The sequence below is a fragment of the Bombus flavifrons genome, chromosome 5, assembly GCF_040668555.2.
Source record: "Bombus flavifrons isolate JBK064 chromosome 5, iyBomFlav1_principal, whole genome shotgun sequence".
NCBI lineage: Eukaryota > Metazoa > Arthropoda > Insecta > Hymenoptera > Apidae > Bombus > Bombus flavifrons.
Genome location: NC_138446.1, coordinates 11,177,690 through 11,191,761, shown reverse-complemented (window position 1 = coordinate 11,191,761; position 14,072 = coordinate 11,177,690). Strand labels below are relative to the sequence as shown.

Genomic DNA, 14,072 nt, shown 5'->3' with positions numbered 1-14,072 from the left:
TAATTGTACACCAGTAGCCATATTTTCATATTATGTAATAAAATCACAAAAGAATTTAATCAATACATAAATTAAGATTAACATAACAGATACTTATATAAACGAATTATTTTGAATAAAAAATATTTTCTCGATTTTTGTTAGAAAATATAATCGGGAGATAATGTGATAATTATAATATAATGTTTGCTATATTGAAAAATATTTATATTAATCATGTAAATATATTTTTATCTCAAATTTTAATTGTGGAAATTTTTTAATAATAAATGTATCACTTTTTGGTGTAATAACATTAACAATAATGTACTTATATAGACTTACATGATATAACAATAACAATATATAGTAAAATATAGGTACAATACAACATATCTTTATAAATGTTATTATTACAAATTATAAATGCATAATAATTGTAAATGAATGTACTATAAGTTACATATTATACAAAGTTTATGTTATCACCTTGATTTACATCAAAACTGTTATCTGTAAGAAGATTTGGCTTAAAGTTGTATGATTCCAAAGATCAAATAAATATTTTCTAGGTGTAAGTATAGGTAATTTTCAAAGCTGAATGGGAACATATGTTCTTTTTTTGTTTAATTAATCATATGCTTTTAAACATATCTTTTATATAGAATTGTATTAGATTTTTTTTGAATAGAACTTTTTAATAGAAATAGTTTACAAGAAAAATAAAATTATGAAATGAAGATTTCCTTACTAATGTTAACTATATTTATAGGAGAGTTTCGACATAACGATTATTTACATAATGACATTTTCTAAATCAATAGAATGTCTTCATATCGACCATTGTAGCATAATATAGTTAGCTGTTCTAAGCAAAATTAACAACAATTTTCGGGGAACAACTTTTATGGAGTAATTTTTTATGGAGTGTTTTTGAGTAATTACAAATATTGTTAGAGTATTATACCGATGAATGTAACGACGTATATGAATATTTTCATTATTTTTAGTAATGAAGAAATATATTAAATTGTTGATATAAGAAGTTTAAAGTTTTAGGATATTATGAGATCTTTTTTATTCAAAACCAAAGTAACAGAATGATTCAGTTCCTTTAAATTTCAAATGAATCATGAATCAGTCTTAACAACAGTGGTTTTATGTAAAATAAAATAGGATATATTTTAAAAGAATTTAATAATATAATCGGAATGATTAATTCCGCAGCAGTGATCATCTATGTTTATATTATTAGCTTTAATAAATTTGGGCAGAGTACAAAGGCTTGATTTTAATATACAAATATTTTTAAATCATTTTGATTTTATTTGAAACGAATTTTTAAATTGATTTTCACTAATTGCAAGAGTGATCGCGCAAATAGTAATGAATGATTTTATTTGTATGTGTAATTTTGGATGAGAAATTACAAAAATTGTTTGTAAGATTTTTATCTTAAGAGACATCTAAAGTATCTAATAAGTAGCGTTAATGTATTGAGTTTGGAAAGTATGTCATCAACTTCTGAAAACCAGATCAAGGATGAAACTACTAAATAAATTAGTAATCAACATTTGTATTTATTCATATGATCTATGACATGTATATTTGTAATTACTATGAATTCATAAAACAATTGTACAACATTTGTAACAATACTTTTAACAACGCCTAAATTTCTGAAAAATTATATTCAGTTTATGTTACAAAATAAATATTTTATTTGTGCTTTCGGTTACGTATAATTTTATATTAGTACCTCGTATGCATTTACAATTTTTTAAGTTACATATGCAAGCTTCATATAAGTATGAAATAAGAGTCTCTGTTTCTTTTAAATATTTATATAATTTTAATTTACATAAACGTATATAAAAACATTGATTTTTCATGCAGAATGTATTGCTAGACGTATAAATTTAGAATTTTAATATAAGATGATTTAATGACATATGTCATAATATACACATATTATATTAATGTATGTAATATGTATTATAGTGTATATATGTATATTATAACGTATATGTAGTACAAATAAGCACAACTCCAACCCAGAAAAATAAATAACGTTCATTTCTTTTTTAAATAAAAAATATTTCATTCTGACTTTAATGCGACGTATTTTGTATCTTATATATATATTGAGAATTCTAAAAAGTATAAATTTATATAAAAATTATATATAAAAAATAATAGTGAAATTATACAATTTAATTACTGCTACAATTTACCCCAGTACAAAGCAATTTTTTGATTTAACATAATGAAGATGGAAAACCCCTTCACTTCATACGTAAAGAGTTGCAGCAAAAATTGTTCCCATGAGATTTCTTTTTAATACAGGACAGAATTTAAAAACGAACTTTTCCTTGTTGTATCTGGTCATAAATTTCGGTAGTCAACAATTGGTATCCAGATTTTTCGTTTAAATAATATAATTTATCTCCTATCCTATTTGGATTGTATCCTTCATCTACAAGATCTTTTTTTTTCAATTTGAATGTGCCTGAAATAGTGATTAAAAATGGCCTTTCTAAGTTAGAATGGTTTAAGCTTATAATATTTAATTTATAAAATAGTAAGAGTGTAGTTTGCATAACGAAATGTATTATTTTTCAAGATATGAATGAAAAATTGATATAAAAATAAAAATATTTATAAAAGATATTATATAAGCAATTAATTTTATAATTTAAGTATAATTTGGAAACAGTTAAAATAACATTCATAAATAACAAATGATTAATTTACGACTATTGAAAAAGACGATTTTAATATGATTATCAAATGAGTTTAATAGAGATATGTATACAAAAATACCTGTGAGATCAATTTTCGATAAAATCCTAATAAATCTAGGTACCGCGTAAGTTGCTAAATGTTCCTTTAAATCAATTGATAATTTATTAATGTCTAGTGTAGCTTTTTCATCATATATTGCTGCCATTCCAGCTTTACCTTCAAGGCCTGGAATCTATCGAAAAATTGTATGGAAATATAATTAAATCTATAAATTTATAGTGCAGAAATAAAGAGTATTTAAAACTTATTAAATTCCATATGTAATATATATACTACATATATAAATAAGACATATATAACAAATATTCTTTATTAAAAAATAATAGAATAACTATTATAGAATATTATTTTTAATATTTTATTTACCTCAACTCCATATACAATGCAATCTTTATAACTAACAACATTACTGATAATAGCTTCGACTTCAGATGTAGACACATTTTCTCCTTTCCATCTAAAGGTATCACCTGTTCTATCCTTAAAGTACAAATTACCAAATTCATCTGCTATTAAAATATCACCTGCAAGAAAGAAATGAACAAAATTTAGATGACTATTTGTATTAGTAGTTTATAATATAGTAGTTTATAATGGAACAGTTGCAATAAAGAAATATAACGCAGAAATATTAAATAGCTTCGCTTAACAAATTTTATATTCTACAATTAAGTTAGAATAAATTTATACCAGATATAAATGCTGAATCGCCTTTGGTAAATACATCATAAACTATTTTTTTTTCTGATGCCTTCTGATCTACATATCCTAAATATGCTCTGAATGGATTGTTTGGTATAATTTTTCCAATAAAAACACCTGGTTCATCTGAAAATGATATAAGAAATTGTAACGTGAAAAAAAAGATAGTTTCATTACAATTCAAAATGTGAGGTGAATGCTTTAACTTATATTTAACGAAAATACTTACTTGGTTTACACAACTGACATAAACCTTTTTCATTCCTTATGGGTTCTCCGTCAGCATTGACTTTTATAATGGAAATAGGATAAACTGATGGAACAATTCGAGATACAAAACCAATAGCTCCAACAGTATTGTCGATGTTTACTAGAAGAATAGGATATGAAATATTAATATCATATAATTACTACATACATTAATAAAATATTTAACTACTTTTTATAAATTATATATATTTCTTAATCATGTGAGCATATGCATATTTTTACAAATGTACATTATACAGCATATAAAAATTCTGTTATTTATTATTCATGACTAGATTTATTACTATTATTCATTACTTTATTTAAAACTGCAATTTATTAAATATTTCATTGGATAAAGCAAATTATTTATTAGGAATAATAAAAAATTAATCACTCGATTGGTCATTCAGTACACAAAATAGTCGTAGATTTCAATACATTTTTATTAACGATTGGTATAGATAATAGGAATTCCTACCTATATTAGCGTTGCCTTCTGTTGCTCCATAGAATTCAGCAATTTGTGAAATATTAAATCGCTCTACGAATTCGCGCCATATTTGTGGTCTTAAACCGTTTCCAAACATTACCCTAATTTTGTGTTGCTTGTCTTCCGGTTTTGGAGGTACAGCTAAAATATATCTACACATTTCTCCAATATATTGACCAACCTAAAAGTTAATTATATCTATTTACTTTCACATTCGTATTTCTTCAAGGATTAATTCTCTTTTTGAATAAATATCGCAGTGAAATTTAAATTTATTTTCTTTCAATACTGATAGAAGAAAGTTAAAAAGCATAGAACTTACTGTACAATTATATTTGATGCATTCAGCGAAATAAGCGCTTGCTGAGAATTTTTTCCTAATTACAACTGTTGCACCATGAAGAAGAGCTGCACCAACAGCCATTACACCACCTGCAGTGTGATATAATGGCAATGGTGTATAAATTCTATCCGAACTCTTAAACTTTGCCAACATAAATATACCAGTTGCCATAAACATAAACCTAGAACGAATTAGAAAATTAATTAAATAGCATTAATTATAATTTATGAGAATTTTAATATTTCTTACCTAGAATTAGTTATAACTGCTGCTTTTGGAAGACCAGTTGTGCCACTGGTGAAAATATATACTAGTTGATCGTGGTAAGCACCTTTTTCTTCAAAAACTGGCGCAGCCGAAGAAACGTTGGTCATAAGAGTATCCAAGTCATTGTCATTTAATTTTGATGTCTTTGAATTTGGTAAACTACCGATTCTATACAATGGAAACTTTGGGTCCAAAGAATCTATAATATCTGATATAGCTGAAACAATTAATAATTATGAGATAATTATAAATTAATAAATATAAAATAAATGTAATAAATATGAAAGTTTTTAAAACGTGGTAAAATTAATTAAGAATGTTTAGCTGAAACAATTTCTTTTACACAATGATTTAAACATTTTCTGAATATGATTCTTTTATCGTAATAAAATTATACTTTTGATTGTATTTTAGAAAGTACGTATTTCATTAATTTTATTATCGAAAGCTTACAATAAAAGTATGAATGATATTTATATAATTCTTTTAGTTTGTACTTTTCCATATAAGATATCTTCATATTTTATACAATCAACATTTTTTGTATTCTTGTTAGAAGAAGGATATGTGTGAAAATCTGAACGTCGTAAAATTTCATAATTTTTACATCAATAGTAAGCAAGTGCATGAGTACAATGTCTGACAATAAACGATCTGTTTCTCCTTATGTTTCTATGCATACTAGATTTTCCTCTTACACCATAATTGTACTGATTTAATTATAACTTGTTATACCCTGTCATATGTTTTAATAAGTTCAGTGCATTAAAAGTTATATCGAAGCAAAGTTCATTGGATCTAAGAAATTTTAAAATTATTCATTAAAAATACCCATCTTCTATTCATTTAAACAATGTATATTTAAGTAGTCTATTTTTAATGTAATAAAAGATAATTTAATTTATGATTCTTAAGTATAGTTTTGAATCTAAGTATAGCTTATACTTGAATTAGGAAAATTTATGTGCATGTATGTACATACATATTCAAAAAATTCTTATTAGAATCTTCTTACAATTAATTTACCAGAGATGGAAATTATTTAGGTGTGAGATGGTTTTACTTGGAGTAAAATATACTATAATTTTGTTGTAAAAAATCACGTGTCCACTTATCTTCATCTTCAAATCTCCGAAGTGTCAGGATTTATAAATATTTATTTAGACCTGTAGTTTTGGCGATTTTGAATGTAACTTTATTTTAATTCATTTTTTTCTACCGTTAATAATATTAACGTAAATCGAGGTGACAATACCATACGACATACGCTGTATATGAAAATAAATATAAACAATAACATAACTATAATAGAAAGATTAATGCAAGAATAATTTTTAAAAATTAATAAGAGAGCGCAAAATGTGATCTACAAAATTTTGTAGAATACATTTCATACAGTATATTTACATTGTTTATAATTATATTATTATAATGAAAGATTATTTCTTGATCTGTAAGAAGTTTCTATAGAGAATCCTCGCAATCTTTATAACGATAAACATTCTTAAGAATTCTATTCGAATCATTGGCATTAAAATATTGCAAGTAATAATTGTTATCAATAATTTCACAAACATAACTGAAGTTTATCGACAATAACGATAAACGTAATAGCCACTAGAGTTATGTAATCGTTCATAAAATAGAACTCGAGTCCAATCGGCTACGACACGCAACCGAACACCCAATTTTCTTTCATTCTGGGGTAGTTAGTTCTATTTCCTATTATTGCTTCAATCATTGTGACCAGAGTTATTAGCTTAAAGGATCCACACGCAATGGAAAATAAATACATGTTTCATTCTCAAACGAAGAGGTGACAAATTATACAAATTTGTACGAACAACAAAAAGCGTGAAACAATTGACATCAAAATTGATAAAAATTATTTTAACGATATACGTATTAATTTATGATATGTGTTATAAATTATATCTCAAATGTAAACTACGAAAGCATAATGCTTAATTGTTTATTTAATTTTAAATTCTAAATCTTCCAATTTCTGCAATTTTTCCCAAAAAGTATATAGAATTTAATATTTATAAACGTAAATGAATTATGCATTTAGAATGATTATTTTTGATTATAATTTAAAATGATTATGAATTTAGACTTTTCTTTGATTCGATCAATGAACCTTGCTCAAATTTATATCATATATCGATCAGTACTCAGATAATGTTATTTAAAGAGATAAAAGTGATTTTGAATTTTTATTGAGGAAAAGAAATTTTTAATATTACACTTTGTTGCCAATTCAATGATAATTATCTTGTTAGATTATCAGAAATACCTATCCGATGTAAAAATAAGGTGTTAAAATGAAAATACAGATAAGTGGAGACAGATAAGTGGCAATAATAGCTTTTCTCTAAGTAATTAGTAGAGATAACTGATAGATATGGAGAACGGAGAACAAGAGAAATCTTTATCAAACAAAATATTTCATAATCAGCCATAATTACATAAATCTTCTTTTGTCATTTTCTTCATTAAATTTATATATTAACTTATAGATTGTTTAAATATTTTATTAAATGTAACCGTGAGAACAGAATTTAAAAGCCACCATAAATTAGCATGACATTTTACTTGAAAGTAGTAAAGATATTAAATTTAGATATTCATGGTTGAGTATTGGCAAATCCTCTGTCGTGAATTATTAATAAATAATAATTAACGAATGAAATTCTACTTCTACGAAACGCACTATTTAGCGTGCACTTGGCCATGTGCATATTTTATACTGTTAACCCTTTCACTACGTCAAGTTGGCCCCGTTTGCGGCTTCAATATACAAGACAGTTGGATCGTGAGGCTATACTTTGTCGTAAACAGAATGTAACAACATGTAAACTATTATTCATGTTATTTCGAGTCAACATGTAACGAATTATAAATAAATAAATAGTGAAATAAACAAATTTTTAAAATTATTTATTACTGTAGTTTTATGTGAAAAATTTTTAAACAAGAATGTGCGTAATTATATATAAACATTACATTAAAAATTTTACAATACTAAAGTTATCATTGTATACTATACACGATGAGAAAGTCTTAGAAGGTTTTAATTAGAACCGTTCCTAAAAAGTTTGTAAACTAGAAACAATTACAAATAAGTAACGTTATAAGGAAAAATATCTAAAAATTCATTTCTATATAATATCATATGGATTGGGCTATTAGGCAGATAAAATGTTAGTTATTTACCCAAAGTCATTGCAGATATCAACCTAAAATTTTCAGGTGTTGAATGAAGCAGAGCGGCTAACATTTTTAGGGTGTAAGATATTGTGGAGGTGAATTCTTTAAGGATGAAAAGGGTGCTAACCCCCTCTTTTTTTAAATGGGATGGAATATTAATTTTCCGATATCCGAATAGATGTTATCAAACCTAACAATCTTTATATAAAGCATGTTTTTTTCATTTTACATAGCTAAGGAGTTATAGCGGAAAATAAATTTACGCTAGAGGAGATCCGTGAAGATGTTGAAAGATATCAAAAGCCTATCTTCTTATTACTGTAAAACTTCACGATTCTTAAGGAATAAATATGAATGAATCAATCGAAATGAAAGGATCGAAAGGTAAACATTACTTTTGAATAAATAAAACTTTAGTTTTAATTTTAAAAATAATTTTTGTTACGCTTACCATCGGTGAAATCTGCTCCATAAATAAGAGCTTGACACTTGGACACATTGATGCTATGCTGAAGAGCAGTTTTACGAAGGTTGGTGTTAAGAAGTGGTATTATTACTCCCAGTTTACTCAGACCAAGCCAAAGGGCAATGAATTCCACCCGATTCTCTAGAAGTATGCCAATGACATCGCCTTTACGATATCCGTATGTTTTGAATATCGTGGCGACTTTATTACTATAATCCTCTACCTGAAAAATATTTTATTGAATTTTATTAGTCTGGGTAACATGTCCACGAAAAATAAAGGAAAAAAGAAATATGAAAATTTTCAAATGTTACAAATGTCATATCATAATGTATATCTGACATTTGTGTATATGTTTAAATACTAGCACTCATAAATGTCCTGACATTTTAGCCAATTTATAGTAATAATACATGAATGTTAGTAAAGCGTATTACTTAATGACAAGTTAATAATCAAAAGTCAATACTTATCGCTTCTTTATAGGAATTTAATTATTTGCTTTAAAGATTAATGATTGTTTAACCATTTGCATTTTTACGTTTTAAGGTCTTCGAACATGAAAGTTCTTAGAAACTAGAAAGATAATACTGTATAGATGTAACTGTTCATTTATGGACAAAAGAAAAGTATGCATTTAACTATGTAACGGTAACAACTTTACCAGCCATAGCGAAACATTCTGAACTACTATACTTATACCCTTAGATATAACTGTTACCATTAAAAAATTAGTATTCAGGTATTTTTATCTGAAGTCTAATATTATGACTAGACTAGTAGGTAAAGACTTATGCTATAGATAATAGACATACATATATAATATATATAATAGTTAAGAATTAAGTGCTGGACAGTAGATATGGAATAGTAAAATAAGGGTAAAATAAGATTGTGTGCGTGAGTAGATGGATGTGTGTGTAGATGATTAAGTAAGAGTGCAAGGCAATAGGGAAAATAATTGTAAACCGAGTTTCTTTCGCGGCCAACAGGCTGAATATAAACTATGCTACTACAATCACTAATATCATATTTTCCATATTGAAAGGTAAACGATAGTTTATGAATATTTATGTATATTATTATTACTAACGTCAGAAATTGTTCTTGGTTATTTTTAATGTTCATTAAAATTACTAATAATCAGTATCTAGCGTTAACAATCACTATGACGATAGCTAAAAACAACTGGAAAGAACTTTTGGTTATTGATAATGATTACTGATAAATGGTAACCAAAGCATAATTTCACCAAGCATAATAGTTATATCTGTAATAAAGTAAAAAGAAATGTCTGTTATCAGCAGTGGAACTTTGTACATTAAGAAATTTTAGGCATTTATCTTAGTTATCCGTAATGAAAACTATCTATACTAACATTTGAATTCTTATATCATAACTTCTTAAATGTTATTAATTAAATAATAACTGCCGAAGTTAAAGGTAATATCGTACGACGAAAATTATATCTCTATATATAAATGAGAGTGTAATTATAAGATTAATTTTATCTTTAGCATAGAATTTGTAATATGTAGTATCTTTTAGGAAGGGTTCAATAACCCATGAGTTAAAGTATTTTAGATTTATTAAATCATAAAAGTTGTCCAATTTTCTGAACGGAAAGGAAATGAGTCATATTTTACGTTATTCATCTCATCCCGGCTTATTTATAAGAGCTATGTACATCCTCTCGCATTTTTATCATTATAGCTGTTATCAGTGAGGTTGGCAAGTTGTCCTTTCGCGTTATACCTTTTTATATAATGCAAATATAAACGATTGATCTATCATTAAAATAATCTGATTGAGTAATTTACTAAATAGTTAAATAACATATAGTATTATTATAAAGTATAATTAATAGATATGAAAAAGATGAAAATTGAAAACTAGAATAACGAAACATATAATTTTTTACCAATTATTCTTTTTATGACACCTGCTTTTGCAATTTGAAACTCAATCGTGCCGAATATTAATATATATAATATAATAATAATAATAAAATAATACAAAAGTTGTCAAATACTAATTAGAAAAAAGGATGATAATAAGGAGACTGAATAAACTACACTTATGTTAACAGATATTTTTGAGTTTCTTTTTGAGGAAGAATGATTAAGAATTTTGATAAAATTTACCTGTTGATACGTCCATTCTTGATCTTCAAAAATGAAACAAACTTTATTTGGATGCCGATTAACATGTTGTCGAAATACATCGGCGATGCTTCTGTTCTTCCTCTCGTGACTGCGGATAATCCAAAGAACTTTTATATACCGTGTTATAGCTCTGAAAAAGTTAAAAATGTTTACGTTAAAATCATTCATCAATACATATATATGTATGTATATTAAAAAATTTTTTAACATTTCGCTTATCAATCATAAAATAGATTTTTAAATTTTATGAAGAGTGTCTATACTGAAAAATAAGTCTCCACTTTTTAAAATTTATAAATTTTTTTCAAACTTTTTAACAAATAAATTCATTTGAAGAAAGTGAAATGCATTACGAAAATAAAAATAGAGAACATGATTATCGATACTTCGTTGCGTATTTCGTAGTGAGAAATACAGTGGAGAAGATATTGTCATTGATTGATATCATTATTCTTTTATCCTGGCCCCCAATCGATATCACATTCCGACATTTTTATAATTAAATGTAAAAATATTAATTAATCATTAGAGTGATCTCTTATTTTACTCATAAATGTATCTTGTTTAAGAATATACGTATTCGAAATATTAGTAATTAAATATTCTAAGTACCTCAAACAATTAATGCAAATATATTACTGTATTATATTATTATATTACATTTATTATTTTCAATTTACATACATAATTAATATATATATATGTAATACTATATGTAAATTAAACAGCGAATTTACAACTCAATTGAATTGTACTGTCATCCTTATATAAGAAACCGAGATTTGTTCACTAAACAAATTGCGTAATTTGTTAACACCAAATGCACATATTGAAAAAATGGCAACAGTAGAAAATAAAAAGTGGTTAATAGCAAATTCTTGTTAGGTAAAGAAAATATGCATATTACATAATGCACGTCTCATACATTTCTCACTTGATCTTAGTAATTATGCGCGATGACGAACAAATACTTTGCATTGGGAATATAAGTATTAAAACTAGTTTTTGTAAGTTTTATATATATGTAAACATATTCCTATATTGTCATTATAGTTACGTTTAGAAAAAGACACAACTATGAAATCATCATTGTACAGCGTCAACTATGAAAGTTATACGATAACAAGGATTCAGGTGATTGATGATTATCTTCATATTATACAATAAGAAATATATATATTTATTGTAGGAAAAAATCAATTAATTTTAATTATTTGATTTTAATTAGAGTCTAATCTATAATTCAAACTGGATTAATATTTCGCTGTAATAGATCTTTTAAGTAATCATTCAAGTAATTATAATAACTAATAGTAACCAATTATAATTAACATTATGAACTGTGAGTAGGTATACATCAACGCATTATATTTGAAAAGCATTGTATGCAACATAAACTTTGGATTATCTGCTTCTCTTAAGATTTTATCTACAAATCGATCCGAAAAATATTCGGACACAAGTATAATTTGAATTATTTTCGAAATTTCAAGATGAATCGTAGAAGTAAAAATACGTTTTTATACCAATGATATTTATATCAGATAAATATGTTAGCCACTTAACCATCTGATTTAAATGTCACTAAGAACTGAAGCGCCATGACGCGCCAATCCAAACCTGTTCCCCTGCAGCTTTCATGCCTTTGACCCCGTCAAAATGAATTTGAAAAGTCGCAGATTTCCCTTGAAAACAGAAGTGAAAGGAGCTGTCAGAGATTGGTTACGGTCACAGTTACAGGACTTGCTCAAAGAACAACGTATTGGTACCTCGGTTAGTGGTTCACAGGGGACATCACCCGAGTATGACACGAGCCAAAAATATTCGACGCATATTTTGTTATCGACAATCTGCCACATTTATGGAGTGAATCTTTTATTTCTAATATTACTCGAGACTCTTCAGGAAATATATTTTCAATCCCAACTTTAAGAGCTTGCTAAAAATATAGACAATTGCTGATAAAAGAAACATACACGTAGAATATTTTTGGCTGCACTATACATCTATAAAGTTTCATCAAAATCGCTGTGTCACACTTGGGATCTATGATACTGTTTGGAATTTCTTTTAACTGGCGTCAACAATGTTTGTTCTAGACGCTCTACGAACGGCAACTTTTTGAACACACCTTATAGTGGAAGTACTCATAAATATGAAAGAAACTTAATCTAACTAGCACTAGTACTTTCAACTTTGTGTGTGTAAAGCCAAGTGGCTTTAAAAGATATAAGTAGGTATGTGTGAGTTACAGAAAATTATTTCGCGATGTAGATAGTAGATTAAGAGAGCTTAAATTAAAAAAAACAAAAAAATAAAAGAATTTAAGTTATCAACAATTTTAATGTACGCTGTGACAATTGAATTGTAACATAAATCAAACCTGCATGCACCTTAAAGAAAATTGAAGTGCTTAGTTGGTTCAATGGACCAGTTAAAGCAACGAGAGAAATCTGTATGCTACGCACGTCATTTTAAACTATTTATCGCTGATCAATACTAGATTCTATGCAATTACGTGCATAATGTACACGTGCATGTAGTCAGTTAATGATTACAAAATATCAGTTAATGATGATAAAGATATCTAAAAACTCGAGGATCAATTCCACATACGTATAATCGCTATATCGCGAACATAATATTTAAGAATAAGATAAAGATAAAATATTACGTTTGAAGCATTTTCTGTTTTAAGCGTAAATATTTATATTTGAATCGGAATTTTCCCAGATATAGTTTGTAGTATATTTTTAATATACTGCGCGTTTTTCAAAAAATAGTGCATAGATGTTGTAAAGCTCTATATTTTTGTTCATATTATATTAAATATTTCTTTAATAGTTTTATTTAATGATTTATAGAATCAATTAAATAATAAAACTTATTATTTTAGATTTATTGTCATTAACATTCAGTGCCTTCAGCGAAAATGATTAATGTATGCAAAAAAAAAAAAGAAATATATTATCAGTTTTCTTAGAAAATGGCAATCAGTCATGGAATTGTTTAGGTAATCTGCAAACCGTAACCGATGATAAAACACAACGTTATAAACGGACAAACTTAATGTAGAAATAACATTAGATTCTTGTACTACATAAAATTCAAACAAATGTTATAACACACAGAGTTTCAAAATGTCAAAAATTGAAAAATGCGATACAGAATTATAGATAAACGTCATAAAATAAAATAAAATCTGGACACGTAATAAAATCAAATATTATACGTAAATTTGAGAAATATTCTTAGAAATCTAAGTTATTTTAGATGTTATATGTTACATTATATTATATTATATTATATTTTTTATAAATACAATTATATATAATTACCTGAATCAAATAGTAATTTCATTAACCTTTAAGTATTGCTGACGCAGGTTGTCCA

General features: G+C 26.1%; 1 protein-coding gene across 3 annotated transcripts in view; it reads right to left on the bottom strand.

Moving 5' to 3' along the window:
- Window positions 1-18: 18 nt before the first annotated feature.
- Window positions 19-14,072, bottom strand: part of Fatp1 (Fatty acid transport protein 1) — a 33,552-nt gene continuing 19,498 nt past the window's right edge. For all 3 annotated transcript variants that reach the window (XM_069113476.1, XM_069113477.1, XM_069113478.1), the window contains exons 4-13: window positions 10,659-10,809; window positions 8,500-8,737; window positions 4,821-5,055; window positions 4,551-4,752; window positions 4,217-4,409; window positions 3,716-3,856; window positions 3,475-3,612; window positions 3,151-3,308; window positions 2,803-2,956; window positions 19-2,488 (exon numbers count right to left, since the gene is read on the bottom strand). In XM_069113476.1, coding sequence (XP_068969577.1) covers window positions 2,334-2,488; window positions 2,803-2,956; window positions 3,151-3,308; window positions 3,475-3,612; window positions 3,716-3,856; window positions 4,217-4,409; window positions 4,551-4,752; window positions 4,821-5,055; window positions 8,500-8,737; window positions 10,659-10,809 — 1,765 coding nt within the window. In that variant the 3' untranslated portion in view covers window positions 19-2,333. The remainder of the gene's footprint in view (window positions 2,489-2,802; window positions 2,957-3,150; window positions 3,309-3,474; window positions 3,613-3,715; window positions 3,857-4,216; window positions 4,410-4,550; window positions 4,753-4,820; window positions 5,056-8,499; window positions 8,738-10,658; window positions 10,810-14,072) is intronic.